Genomic DNA, 12646 nt, shown 5'->3' on the forward strand with positions numbered 1-12646 from the left:
ACTAAAAGCTATGAAACACTGAGAGATTTGGAAGACCTAACTAAACGAGATGATCCATGTTCATGGACTAGAAAATTCAATAATATTAAGGTATTGGTTCTTTCCAAACTGATCTATAGATTCAATATAATCCCAGTCAAAATCCCAATAATTTTTATAGAAATTGACAAGTTTATTCTAAAATTTATAATGGAAATGCAAAGGACTTAGAATAGCCAAAATAATGAGAAAGAATAAAGCTGGAGGACTCAAACTACTTAAAATTAAGACTTGTTATAAAAGTACATGAGTAAGTGATGATGGTATTAGGGAAAGAACAGAACATCCAGAAATAGACATACATATATATGGTCAATTGATTTTCAACCAAGGATCCAGTTTAAATTAACGGGGACAGGAAAGACTAAATAAATGGTACTAAACAGTTGGATATCTACAAGGAAAAAGATGGACCTTAATCTCTACCTCACTCCACACACAAAAATTAATTTGAGGTGGACCACAGATTTAATACAAATGCTAGAACCACACAGCTTTTAGAAGAACACAGAGTATCTTTGAGACTATACCATAAAGGGTTAACTCAGCAGGCCTGGGCCATGCAAATCCTGCTCTTTCCAACCGTGAGATAACCTCCAGCCCTTGAAAAGTCCTGCCTGGTAAGATTGTCTTCACATACCTGGGGGCTTGGGCCACACCAAATAGGTTATGCTTACAATGGGATTTCTGGTTAAAGTCTGTTTTTATTCAACCTGGGTCCTGTGCCACTCTGGATTAGTTTGACCTCTGAGGGGATCGCAGACTGAGTAGCTAATGTTAGTCACACTGTTGCTTCATGCCTACATGACTGACCCCTAATAAAACCCTTGGGGGACACCAAAGCTTGGGTGAGCTTCCCTAGTTGGCACTTACCATGTGCTGTCAGATGTTGTTCCTGGGAGATTTAAGCACTGCACTGGGACAAGACAATTGGAAACGTGTACCTAGTTTTTCCTAGACTCCAACCCTTTTCCTTTCCTGATTTTAAGCTGTATCCTTTGGCAATAATACACTGTACCCATGAGTATAACAGCTTTCTGGAGTGCTGCGAGTCCTTCTAGGGAGTCACTGAAACTCAGGGTGGTCTTGGGGACCATCAAAAATGGAGACTAAAGGGAGGCAAAGGTTTCTGAGATAGGAAACAAAATGTACTAGCCATAAAAGAAGAAGACTGAGCCATAAACTTCACTGAAATAAAACTTTTCTGATCATCAAAAGACATCATTAAGAAAATGAATAGACAAGCCACACACTGGGAAATAATATTTGCAGTAATATATCTGACAAAGATTCCTGTCCAGAATATATAAAGAATTCCTAAAACTAAAAAAAAAAACCCACAAATAACCCATGAAAAATAGGTAAAAAACTTGAAACAACACTTGATAAAAGAAGATATACAAATCATTGGTAAGTTATGAAAAGATGCTCAACATCATTCGTCATCAGAAAAATGCAAATTAAACCACAATGAGATACCATTTCCTTACCAACTGGGAATGAATAAAACAAAAAAGATGATGATAGCAAATGTTGGCAAGGATGCACAATTACAGATGTTATACAGATGTACAAGGATGCAAGCAATTGGAACCTGCATGTATTCCTGATGGGAGTAGAAAAAGGTATAGTTACTTTTTAAAGGTTTGGTAGTTTCTTATAAAGTTAAACATCTATCCTATAGAGCAACTGAATTTCTAAGTGTCTACCTAAGAGAAAGAAAACCATATATCCATGAACAACAATAGCAACAATAAACAACATCAGAACACCTGTACAAGAATGCCCATGGCAGCCTTATTCATAATACTCCAAGTCTGGAGCTAACCCGGTATCTATCAACAAGAGAATAAACAACTTGTGGTATGTTCATATAATGGAATACAACTCAACAATCCAAAGGAAGGAACTATTGCTACATGCAATATGGATGAACTGCAAAGACATCATGCTGAGTGAAAAAAGCTAGACACAAAAGAGCACACACTGTGTGGTTACATTTATGTGAAGCTCATGAAAAGGCAAAACCAGTAGATTGTAACAGAGATCAGAAAGTGGCTGCCTTGGGATGAGAGGTTGCAACTGACTGTGAAGGGACCCCAGGGAACTCTGAGGTGAAAGAAATGTTCACACCAGGTATATTGTTTAGAATGGTGGTCACCTGGATACGCAACTGTCAAATCTCATCAGACTGAACACTTCCGATTTGTGTACTGGTGTACATGATGCATAAATTTAAAAAGAAAAGGAGAAAGATCTATTTACTCTGGACTAGATAGGAGACAGTAATACCAATTTACCTAAATTGGTTAGGAATTAACAACTCTCTTTGCTACAACAGAGCACTTCACACATGGATGTATTCATAGCACAAATTATTTGAGCACACAGATTTCACAAAGTTACATTTATAAAGAAATCAAGGTCCTCTGAAATTCTCATTAGCCAATTAACTACTAATACTGATAACCATGGACCTCCTGGCTTCACGGCCTAGGGAATATTATTAGCAATTATTTCTTTACCATATTTTAGCAAGAAAATACTTCTGAACAATTGCAGTCATTATGTAAGTAAATATAATAAAGCCTAATTTAAAAAAATTTGTTGATCATATAAAATGGAAATTGTCCGGGGAATTTTATAATGCCTTTTAGGTATTCAAAACAGTATTTATTTACTCAATTATTAAACTAAATATTTGTTAACCACCATGAACAGTGCCAGGTACTGTGCTAGGAATATGAAGATCCTAAGATGCAGATCCTGACATCAATATGAGTTATTCTACAACTGAAGGTAAAAAGCACTCATTCATTTCACTAATATTTGAATTTGTTCTCTGTGCCAGGTACTGAAGAAACAGTAGTGAATGATGTAGATATGGTCGCTGTTCTCATGAAGCTCATCATATTCTAAGACAAGATTGCTGGAAGGATCCTTGGGCTTCCTGGGACCCTGCACTTTCTCAGGACATTCTAGTTAGGCCAGGCCCAGAGAGGAGCCCTTCAAAGGGCTGAGATCCTGAACCCAAGGAGAGATGCAGAATTATTAGCCACCAGGCATTCTGGGGTAAGAATGGACTGGATGCCATCACTCTTCAGTCTTGTGGAGCCCAGCTGAGGACTGTGGGATGTATCTTAAGAGCTCAGGGTACCCTCCTTATAAGAGTCTTCCTACCCTGGAGTCTGGCTTCCTCTTAGATCTCAACCAGGGTTCCTGACAAGGGGCCTTTTGCAGAGGGCCTACCTACCAGAATTATAATTCTGGAATCTCTCATCATTGACATGAATTGTTTAAACCAAGCTCTGACAGGGGGGCAAGGGAGAGCTGGGGTAGTTAGCACAGAGAATGTTACTGCAGATCGGGTGAGTTGAGAGATCAGGAACTAAGCTTGGTATCTTCTATCTTTAAAACGTTGGTGGCATGAAATTGCTTCGGCAAGTTAAGAGAGCGGCAGTGTGGAGCCTGCGAAAAGGCACTGCTAGATAGAGGGACACATGCTCTTGAGGCACCACTGATGTCTCGGCGGCCACTATTTCACCCCCTCTGCCGAGCAGAGAGAATTACACATTCTGAGAAATTATGTCGTGTCATTTTCAAAGCAGAAAATCCATGAACATTCTGGAATAAAGAAGGTATGTGATTCTACTCTTAATATAAGCAACTGCAGTATTTAAAAACTATGAAATTCTGTTCCATGTCTACTCAGTTGGGCATTTTAGTAGTTACAGATTCCTAAATAAATTGATAGGTCCTTCTGAAGACTGGTCACAAATTAGATGCACTTATTTTTTTTTATAGCAGCAATTTCTGGTTATTTAAGGACAAAATTGGAATGAGAGTTGAGTGTTAAATTGTCGTTCCGAGCTTAAAAGTTGAATGAATAAGAAAATGTCAATTCCCATTTTTAAAAAGAAATTTGCAAGTAAGTAAAATCAGAGCACAGTGAATATTATCCACACACGTAATGGAAAATCTACCACTAAAATACCTAGGCACTTGCTTTTAAAGACTTAATTATAGCAATCCATGGTAAAGCAGAGACGAGAAATCAGGCTTCTTGATTTCTAGAGATATTCTTATCCATGAAATCACATGTCATCTTTGCATCCTCGTCCCTTATTTGGATAAGGAACACAAATAGAAGTCCATTGCCATAGATATAGCAGGTATAAGTTCCCCGCTTTTCAGGTGTCTGCCTGTCTCCTGTCTATTTTCTATTTATTGATCCCTACTGGGGGTTCCCGCATGAGTCTGTCCCCCTCTGGATCATTCCCATTCCCTCTCTTGCTGCTTAATGACAGCCCCAATGCATTAACTCTTTAAGAGCCTCTAAACAGCTAAGAAAGTAGTTGGAAGGCTAATTATGGCCGAAGGGCTCAGCCAGATAAAAGTCTTAGGCCTTAAATAACGAAATGGGGACTTTACCAATGGTTTCACAGCTACAGTGGTTTTTGATCATGGATAAACAAACCTCCAGGGAATTACAACATGTTGGTTAAAAAGAATTGGAAGAATCCTTTGATAAGATTAAGTTTGGGGCGCCTGGGTGGCTCAGTTGGTTAAGCGTCTGCCTTTGGCTCAGGTCATGATCCCAGGGTCCTGGGATCCAGTCCCGCATCGGGCTCCTTGCTCAACAGGGAGCCTGCTTCTCTCTCTACCCTTCCCTCCTGCTCGTGATCTCTCTCTCTCTCAAATAAATAAACAAAATCTTAAAAAAAAAAAAAAGATCAAGTTTGTCTTAATTTATACCTCAACTGGCGACCAAGCGTATTCATGCACCTTCACCAATGCTAGCTTACGCATTCATTCATTCATTCATTCTAAACCACTTTATCGAGGTATAACTGACATACAAACAGCTGTGCATATTTAATGTATACAACTTGATGAGTATGGAGATAAGTAAACATACGTGAAACCATCACTACAATCTATGCCATAAACATATCCATCACCTCCAAAAGTTTTCTCTCTCCTTCTTTATTATTATTGCTCATTGTTTTACTTTTTGTGATAAAAACACTTAAAATAAGATCTACCCTCTTAGCAAATTTTTAATATATATTAATTAATATAGTTATTACCTATGGGCACTATACAGTAGATCTCTGGAACTTACTCATCTCTGGCTCATTTATTTTTAATTTTCTAATATGAAAGGTGAAAATGATACTTCATTGGTATTTTAATTTGCATTTCTATGACTAATCATAGTTTGAATAGCCTTTGAAATGTTTATTTGCTGTTTGAAATTCTTTCATTGAGTGCCTACTGTATTCCAGACACTATGCTAGGGGCTGGGATATAACAGTTAACAAGACAAAATGTAGAGTTTACATTTCAGTGCAAGAAACAAACAATAAAAACAATAAAAAAGAAACCCAAGTCATTTTTTTAACCATTTCAGTTAGTAAGAATTGCTATAAAACACAAAAACAAAAATAATAACAAAGTACAGAGACAGAGTAAAGGGGTCCATTATTTTAGATAGGGTAGTCAAAGGGAGGTTCTCTGAAGAGATGATATTTGAACACAGAGTGAATAGTAGTGTGTCATGTGGATCCTTGAGGAAGAATCCAGGCATAGAGCAAAAAGGAAGCTCAAAGCTCCTGAAGTGCGAACATGTTTGTTTGCCTGAAGAATTGTAAGCAGGCCAGTGTGGCTGGAGTCCAGTGAAAAACAGGAAGAATGGTGGTAGCAAAAGGGGCTGGAGAGATCGGAGGCCAGATCATGCAGGGCTTACCCTGCAGGTCATTGAAAAGGCTTTGCATTTTATCCTATATATTTTGGGAAGTAATTGAATGGTTCTGGGTAGTACAGTGATAGGATCTGACTTATATATCTGGCTGCTATGTGGAAAAGGTCTATAAGGAAGTGAGAAAGTAAAAAGACTAGTTAGGAGACTAGTGGTGACTTGGTATTAGCAGTACAGAGGGAAACGTGATTTCTTTCAGGATATATTTTGAAGAGGATATGCTGATGGACTTGATGTGTGATGTAAGAGAAAACAAGTCAAGGGCAATTCTAAGGTTTGATCAACTGGGTTAGCTATTTATTGTAATAGAGAAACACAGGGGAACAACAATTTGAGGAGGTAGAATCAAGAGTTTAGTTTGGAAAGTATTAAATTTGAGATACATATGGGACATTCCAGAGGAAATACCGAGTAAGCAGTAGGACATAAGAGTCTGGAGTTCAAAGGAAGAGGTCTTACTAAACATATAAATTAAGGGCCCTTCAGTCATAAATGGTATTTAAAGCCATGAACCTGGACTGAGATCCTCTAGGGAATGATTGCAGTGAAGAAAGGAAGTCTGGAGGGTGTTCTAAAATTTATAAGCAGAAAAGGAGGATCCAACAGAGCATGGCATGAGATGGAATGGCCAATGAGATAGGATTTCATGTTTCTTGAACTGCATAGGTTCTGTATACATTAATGATACTAGTTTGTCAGTTACTTACACTACAAATTTTTTTTTTTTTTAAGATTTTATTTATTTATTTGACAGAGAGAGAGAGAGCACAAGTAGGCAGAGAGGCAGGTAGAGGCAGAGGGAGAAGCAGACTCCCTGCTGAGCAGGGAGCCCGACGCGGGGCTCGATCCCAGGATCCTGGGATCATGACCTGAGCCAAAGGCAGCCGCTTAACCGACTGATCCACCCAGGTGCCCCTACACTACAGATATTTTTCCAATTTTCCATCTGCTTTTTGTTTCAGTTTATTTTTGACATATCTACTTAAAAATAGTTGTGTAGTAAAATGCACCAGTCATTCCCTTTGTGATTTCTTCCATTATTTTTAAGGTTAAAAAGTGTTCTAATAATAAGAGATCAGATAGACACCTGCATTTTATTTCTATGTTTGCTTGAGTGTGCTTTGATTCAGTTGGGATTTGTTTTGGTATATGATAAGGTTATAAGTTGATACCTTTTCAAAAGATTTGTCAGGTCTCCCAATAGCATTTATTAACTCTTCTCACTGGTCCGTGATGTGTTCTTCATACACTATCTTTCATTTGGTTCAGCTTCAGTTTTAAGCTTTGAAATTGCAATAGAGCTGGTGAAAAACCTTCCTTCCAGTCATCACAATGATATTTTGTATTAGAATTTCAATATGCTTGCAAGTAACTGCTAAAACAGAACCAACATTTTGAGAAGAAAAATACAAGGACAGAAGGCTAAATAGAAGAAAGATAAAACATGAAGGGTAGAAAGGAAAGGGTATAGCCCATTTTCTTTTTTGAAAAAAAAAAAAAGTAGACATTGAAAAATGTAAAAAGATAACAGATGTATACACACATTTTTGTTGAGTAGCTTCCCCATGCCAGCCATTATCCTCAGTGCTCTCAAGTGTTAGTAAGACAACGTGCCTGCCTTCAGGGGTCTTAGATTTTAGTGGGGAAGTTGGGGAGTCAGATGACACATATAAATGAAGTCTATAACTTCAGTGAGTAATGAACACTATGAAAATAAGATTGGGCAATGAGGTAGAGAGTGAGTAGGAGAGAAAAAGGCCAAGGGGCCTCTCTGAGGTGACCTTCGGGCTGAGCTCTAAATCATGCAGGAGCAAGAAAAGAGGAAGGAAGGAAGGGTGCTCCAGGAAGGGGGAAGAGCAAGTGCAAGAATGGGAATTAAGAGAAGGGGAGAGTGGAAGGAGTGAAGGTCACAGAGAGAAAATGGGCCCAGGAAGAACACTGGATTATCAACACTAACAGGTAGCCTTTGGAGGCGTTTACGTTGGGGGTGTGATATAATCTGTTGTCAGTTGAGAGTTATTCAGCTGTTATGTGGAAACTAATCTGGTGGTGGTGGGGTCGGGGAGAATAGGGGAGAGAAGAAGGGATTCTAGCTAGAATGATCTCATATAAAGAAGTACCTAAAATACCCTGTTCTTTTAAACATACCAAAACTAAATACTTGACACGATAGGGTAGAAATACAAGTGACTAGACTATAAGATTCCTGGGGGCAGGAGTTTTATCTGGTTTGTTCACCAAGTAAAGAAGGTCTGGCATGCAATAAAAATTTGTTAAATTAAATGAACGAAGTGACTATGGAGAATAGCCTTGTATGAGTGAAACAAGAATCCAATGAAATGAACAAACAGAAAGAGCTTCAGAGAAGCCTCATTGGTTATAGAGCTGGTGTCACAATGACACAGCACATCAAAACAGTGAGACGGATTTCCATCAAGGAGGGGTCATTTAAAAATAACATTACACTAAAACAGGGTTCAAGACACAAGTTTAAATTTAGCCGCTCTCTTGCAAACTTCTTCTCATCCCCTAGACTGTGAGTTTCTATGTGGCAGGAATTATGTCTTCTTTTTAACTCTCCAAGTAAGAGCAGAACACATCACGTGTGTGTACTCCATAAATGTATATTTAGGCTGCTGGAATCCTACTGAAGAAAGGCTAGCACATAGGCAAAAGGCTTAAGGAAAAAAAATTCGGACAACTTGGCAGTATTTATCATTACTAACATTTTAGTCTTCCAGAGTAAACTTTGAAATTACATTCTAATTTGAGATGGTTCTGGTTTGACAAGTTAACTCTTGAGACATCTGAGTACAGTATTATGAAAGAACTAAACTGTTCATCAACCCTTTATGCCAATGTTAATTTCTTTTAAAAGTAGAATTTTAATGTTTTTTTATTCCTACAGTGACCCTTAAAATTTCTATGTATGTAATCACAAATGCACACACAAGATGCATTTATAAGCTTATTGTGTAGTTCTAAAGACAGCTGGGAAACCCAATTTTAATTTTGTTACTGAAATAATTTAAAAATATATTATAGAACTGCCTCTTTTCAATCAACAGCAAGGATCTAGAAAGAGATTATACAAGTAGGCGCAATTTATCCAGGTTTATTAGTGTTAGAAAAATGAAGTTGCCTAAATTCAAATTATAACAAATACACTTCTATTTTTCTTCTTACCATTGACATCAATGTATACATTTTCTCATGCCTTTAAAAAAACTCAGATATTTTATTTAGTAAAGATGTCATTGCATGCATTAACCACTGATATGCTAAAATCTATAAATTTATTGTCAGCAAATGTGTAAAAATTCCTACCATCTCAGAGAACATTTTTGTGGCTCATAACTTTCATCAGAGAAAGAGGACTTACCGGCTTTTATTCATGAGGTCTGCTCCGCGTGCTTTGTAATAATCTAAATTTGGATGGAATTGGTAAGTCACTGGTCTTGGATTTCTCTACAGAAAAGAAAATTTTAAAATGTATAAAGCTATTTAAATTACACATTAACGCATACAAGGACAAAAACAATTGTTTTTATATTCTTTCAGGAAAAAATACATATAATAACAAAGTTCAATAATTAGTGTGCTTGGGTTTTGCTTTCATAGTTGAAGTTTTACCTTAAATGATCTTAGTCCTGATTAAACAATGAAATTATTTTATATATTTTACTTTTACCTGTCTCAAAGTTTACATAGATTTATTCCTGTCATTAGATTTTTTTCCCAAGTACACTTAATGCACAATGTTGTATTAGTTTCAGGTGTACAATATAATGATTCAACAATTCTATACATTTCCCAGTGCTCATCAAGATAAGTGTAGATTTATTTCTGATGATTTTGATTGCTTTTAATATGACTTTCCAAAATACAATGAGATAAAATTCTGATGAAACTGAAAAATTACATGAGATGTAACAGAAGCACAATCTACACGAAGTGTTAAGAAAGCTGCATCTTGGAGGGAGAGTAAAAATCTGTTAATTTTTGATAACCAGAATGCTAAATATGCCCACTAGATGGCACACCGAGTCTTTCTTCTCCAAAAATGAAGGTGTTATTTTAGAATTCAGCAATTCTTTTAAAGTTAAGATATTTCTATGTCATCTATTCTTATATACGAGTTTAATCAGTACCCAGGTAATGAAAATATTAACAGGGTACCATCAAAATACAAAAGCAAATTGACCAATGCACATTTTCATAAAAACAGCAATATACTGGCCTTTCTGGCATTTGATATTTACTCACAGACATTGCAGAAATGTCCTGAGATCATTAGGTCAGGGTTGTCTACCTAAATATGTTACTATCACTTAATGTGTCTATTATTTAAATGTGTCAGGCTCCTCATAGGCAAATAAAAATTAAACTAATTCTAGTTTATAAAAATGCAGCATGTTAATATCATAGCTTAAAGAATACCATCTCTAAAATGTTAAACTACGTACATTTTTCATTAAAAAGTTTTACAAAACTTATAAATAAATGTGCTCCAGTGTTTACTTGAACTTATAATTCAAGTTAATAATTAGGACTTTGAACTAGAGCATGCCCTGTCCTTTGAGAGATCTATCTAGACATAGAAAGGCTTCATTTTATCTTAATAGAAAATTACCAATATGCTTTGATATCAATCCTTGAAGCCATAATCCCAAGGCACTGATATACTTGTATGTATGTGGGGGTTATATAATTACTAAGGTTAAATTGTTTGAAATTCATCAAGCTAACAAGCTGCATCTTAATGGCCATGATGGACCTTTTCTTTTTCTGCTGAAAAGAGAACATTTACACAGCTCAACCCTTTCATATCTCTTCCAAGTCAGCCTTAATCATCTGACAAAAATGACAATCCCTTGATTTAGCTCCAGCTACTACTCCTCTGGTTTGGTATTCAACACATTTCTACAATAATCAAATCTGAATTGCCTTGATGAAGATAACCGATGCTTCCATGACTACCATACTATTAAGTCTAACAGTGCAACTTTTCTCTCTCTAGGAATTACATGGGTTTCCTCGTGGTAGCTGATGACAACCTGGACCCAAGTATAATGGGAAAATAAAATAGAGGTGAAAGCCACTGGCAGATTGCCAGCGCATTCATGATTTATTTAAAAAATTAACTTTCGCAGGACTATCATTCATGACTAATTTTGCTCTTTATTCTCACTACCTGGAAATACATTTTGTTTTTGCTAATATTTAAAAGGCTTTTCTTCTCTGACTCCCAACAAACTAATAAAAGATTATGTTACTTTTTGCTAGAAAACAACGAAGTAAGGGATTGCATGGAGCAATTTCTTGAAACATCTTTATAAAGAAATGACAAGCAATTCAAGACACGAAGTGCTGATCTATCTAAGCACTTAAAGCCATTATTAGGAATAATGATCTAACTTGAACATATGAATGAGGCTCAAGTATTGCTTTCACAGAGGCCTATTTAAATTCCTAGGAGACTTACTAGTATCAAAGGGAGAGGCAGTTTAAAGTATCGCTGTACTGGGATGAAAAAAAAAAAAGAATCAAAAGATGATGTTGAAAAACAACATTTTAAATGTAAGAAAATAAAATCAGAGGTTATAGTTGAAAGTTATTCAATAGGATTTTCTGAGATGATGCTATTACTAAAACGTAACTCTACAGACATAGAGATGATTGAGACTAGCACTGTCCAACCGAAATACAATGTGGGTCACGAATGCAAGCTTCATATGTGATTTAAAATCTTCTAGCAAGCACATTAAAAAAAAAAAATAGAAAGAAACAAGTTGAATTAAATTTTTTTTTTTTTTTTAAGATTTTATTTATTTGCGAGAGAGACAATGAGAGACAGAGAGCATGAGAGGGAGGAAGGTCAGAGGGAGAAGCAGACTCCCTGCTGAGCAGGGAGCCTGATGTGGGACTCGATCCCGGGACTCCAGGATCATGACCTGAGCCGAAGGCAGTCGCCCAACCAACTGAGCCACCCAGGCGCCCAGAAACAAGTTGAATTAAATGTAATAATATTTTATTTGATTCAGTATATCTAAAATGTTGTCACTCTAACATGTAGTCAATATAAGAATCCTTGAGATAGTTTACATTCTTCCTTTTGTACAGTCTTTGAAATCCACTGCATATACACCACATCTCACTTTGGATCAGCCATACTTCAAGTGCTCAAAAACCACATGTGGCTTGTGGCTCCTGTAACAGCACAGAACCAAATGTCTGACATAGACATAAACCAACGTGTGGCTGTAAAAATCAGTATGTAGAGACATGAACAATAAATGGGCACAAATACTTTGATACGTTAAGATTCAGTCCTGACAGCTCTTCAGTTTGCCTATAATTCTTCTCTTTTAATTAAGTTAGTTTTCTGAATAAGGTTTTAAAAAGTCAAGAAATTTTGGAACAATATCCTTTCACACAGCTATGTACTAAAATGATAACAATGGTTTCCTTAGGGGCATGAGATTAAATGAGCATAATTCTAACTTAACACAACTGAAATATTTTAAAAGTAGAGATACTTGCTTTTCTTATTTAAAGGGATTTTTATCCAAAAAAAATTTTTATAGAAATGTAAGTTTTGATTTTTAATTTTTAAAGATCAGGAATTTCCTTTAAAATATGAGCCAGTAGAATTCTACATATATAAAACTCTGTATGTAAGAAAGACCGGACTCCATGACAGTTGTAATTTTTCATCATACAGGACATGTGATGTCAACAGTTTTCATAGTATGTCTTTGCATGGACCGGAACAATTACTAATTATTTTAAATCAATTTTTACACAGATAGGATTTTGACTATTCTAAGTTTTTCCAAACCAATG

At 36.3% G+C, this 12646-nt stretch overlaps 1 protein-coding gene across 7 annotated transcripts in view; it reads right to left on the bottom strand.

The window, feature by feature from the left end:
- TBC1D5 (TBC1 domain family member 5) overlaps positions 1-12646 on the bottom strand; it is a 568425-nt gene that overhangs the window by 77329 nt on the left and 478450 nt on the right. For all 7 annotated transcript variants that reach the window (XM_032408767.1, XM_032408765.1, XM_032408766.1 and 4 more), the window contains one exon: positions 9183-9268. In XM_032408767.1, coding sequence (XP_032264658.1) covers positions 9183-9268 — 86 coding nt within the window. The remainder of the gene's footprint in view (positions 1-9182; positions 9269-12646) is intronic.

This window comes from Phoca vitulina, unplaced genomic scaffold (genome assembly GCF_004348235.1).
Source record: "Phoca vitulina isolate PV1807 unplaced genomic scaffold, GSC_HSeal_1.0 scaffold10, whole genome shotgun sequence".
NCBI classification, from domain to species: domain Eukaryota; kingdom Metazoa; phylum Chordata; class Mammalia; order Carnivora; family Phocidae; genus Phoca; species Phoca vitulina.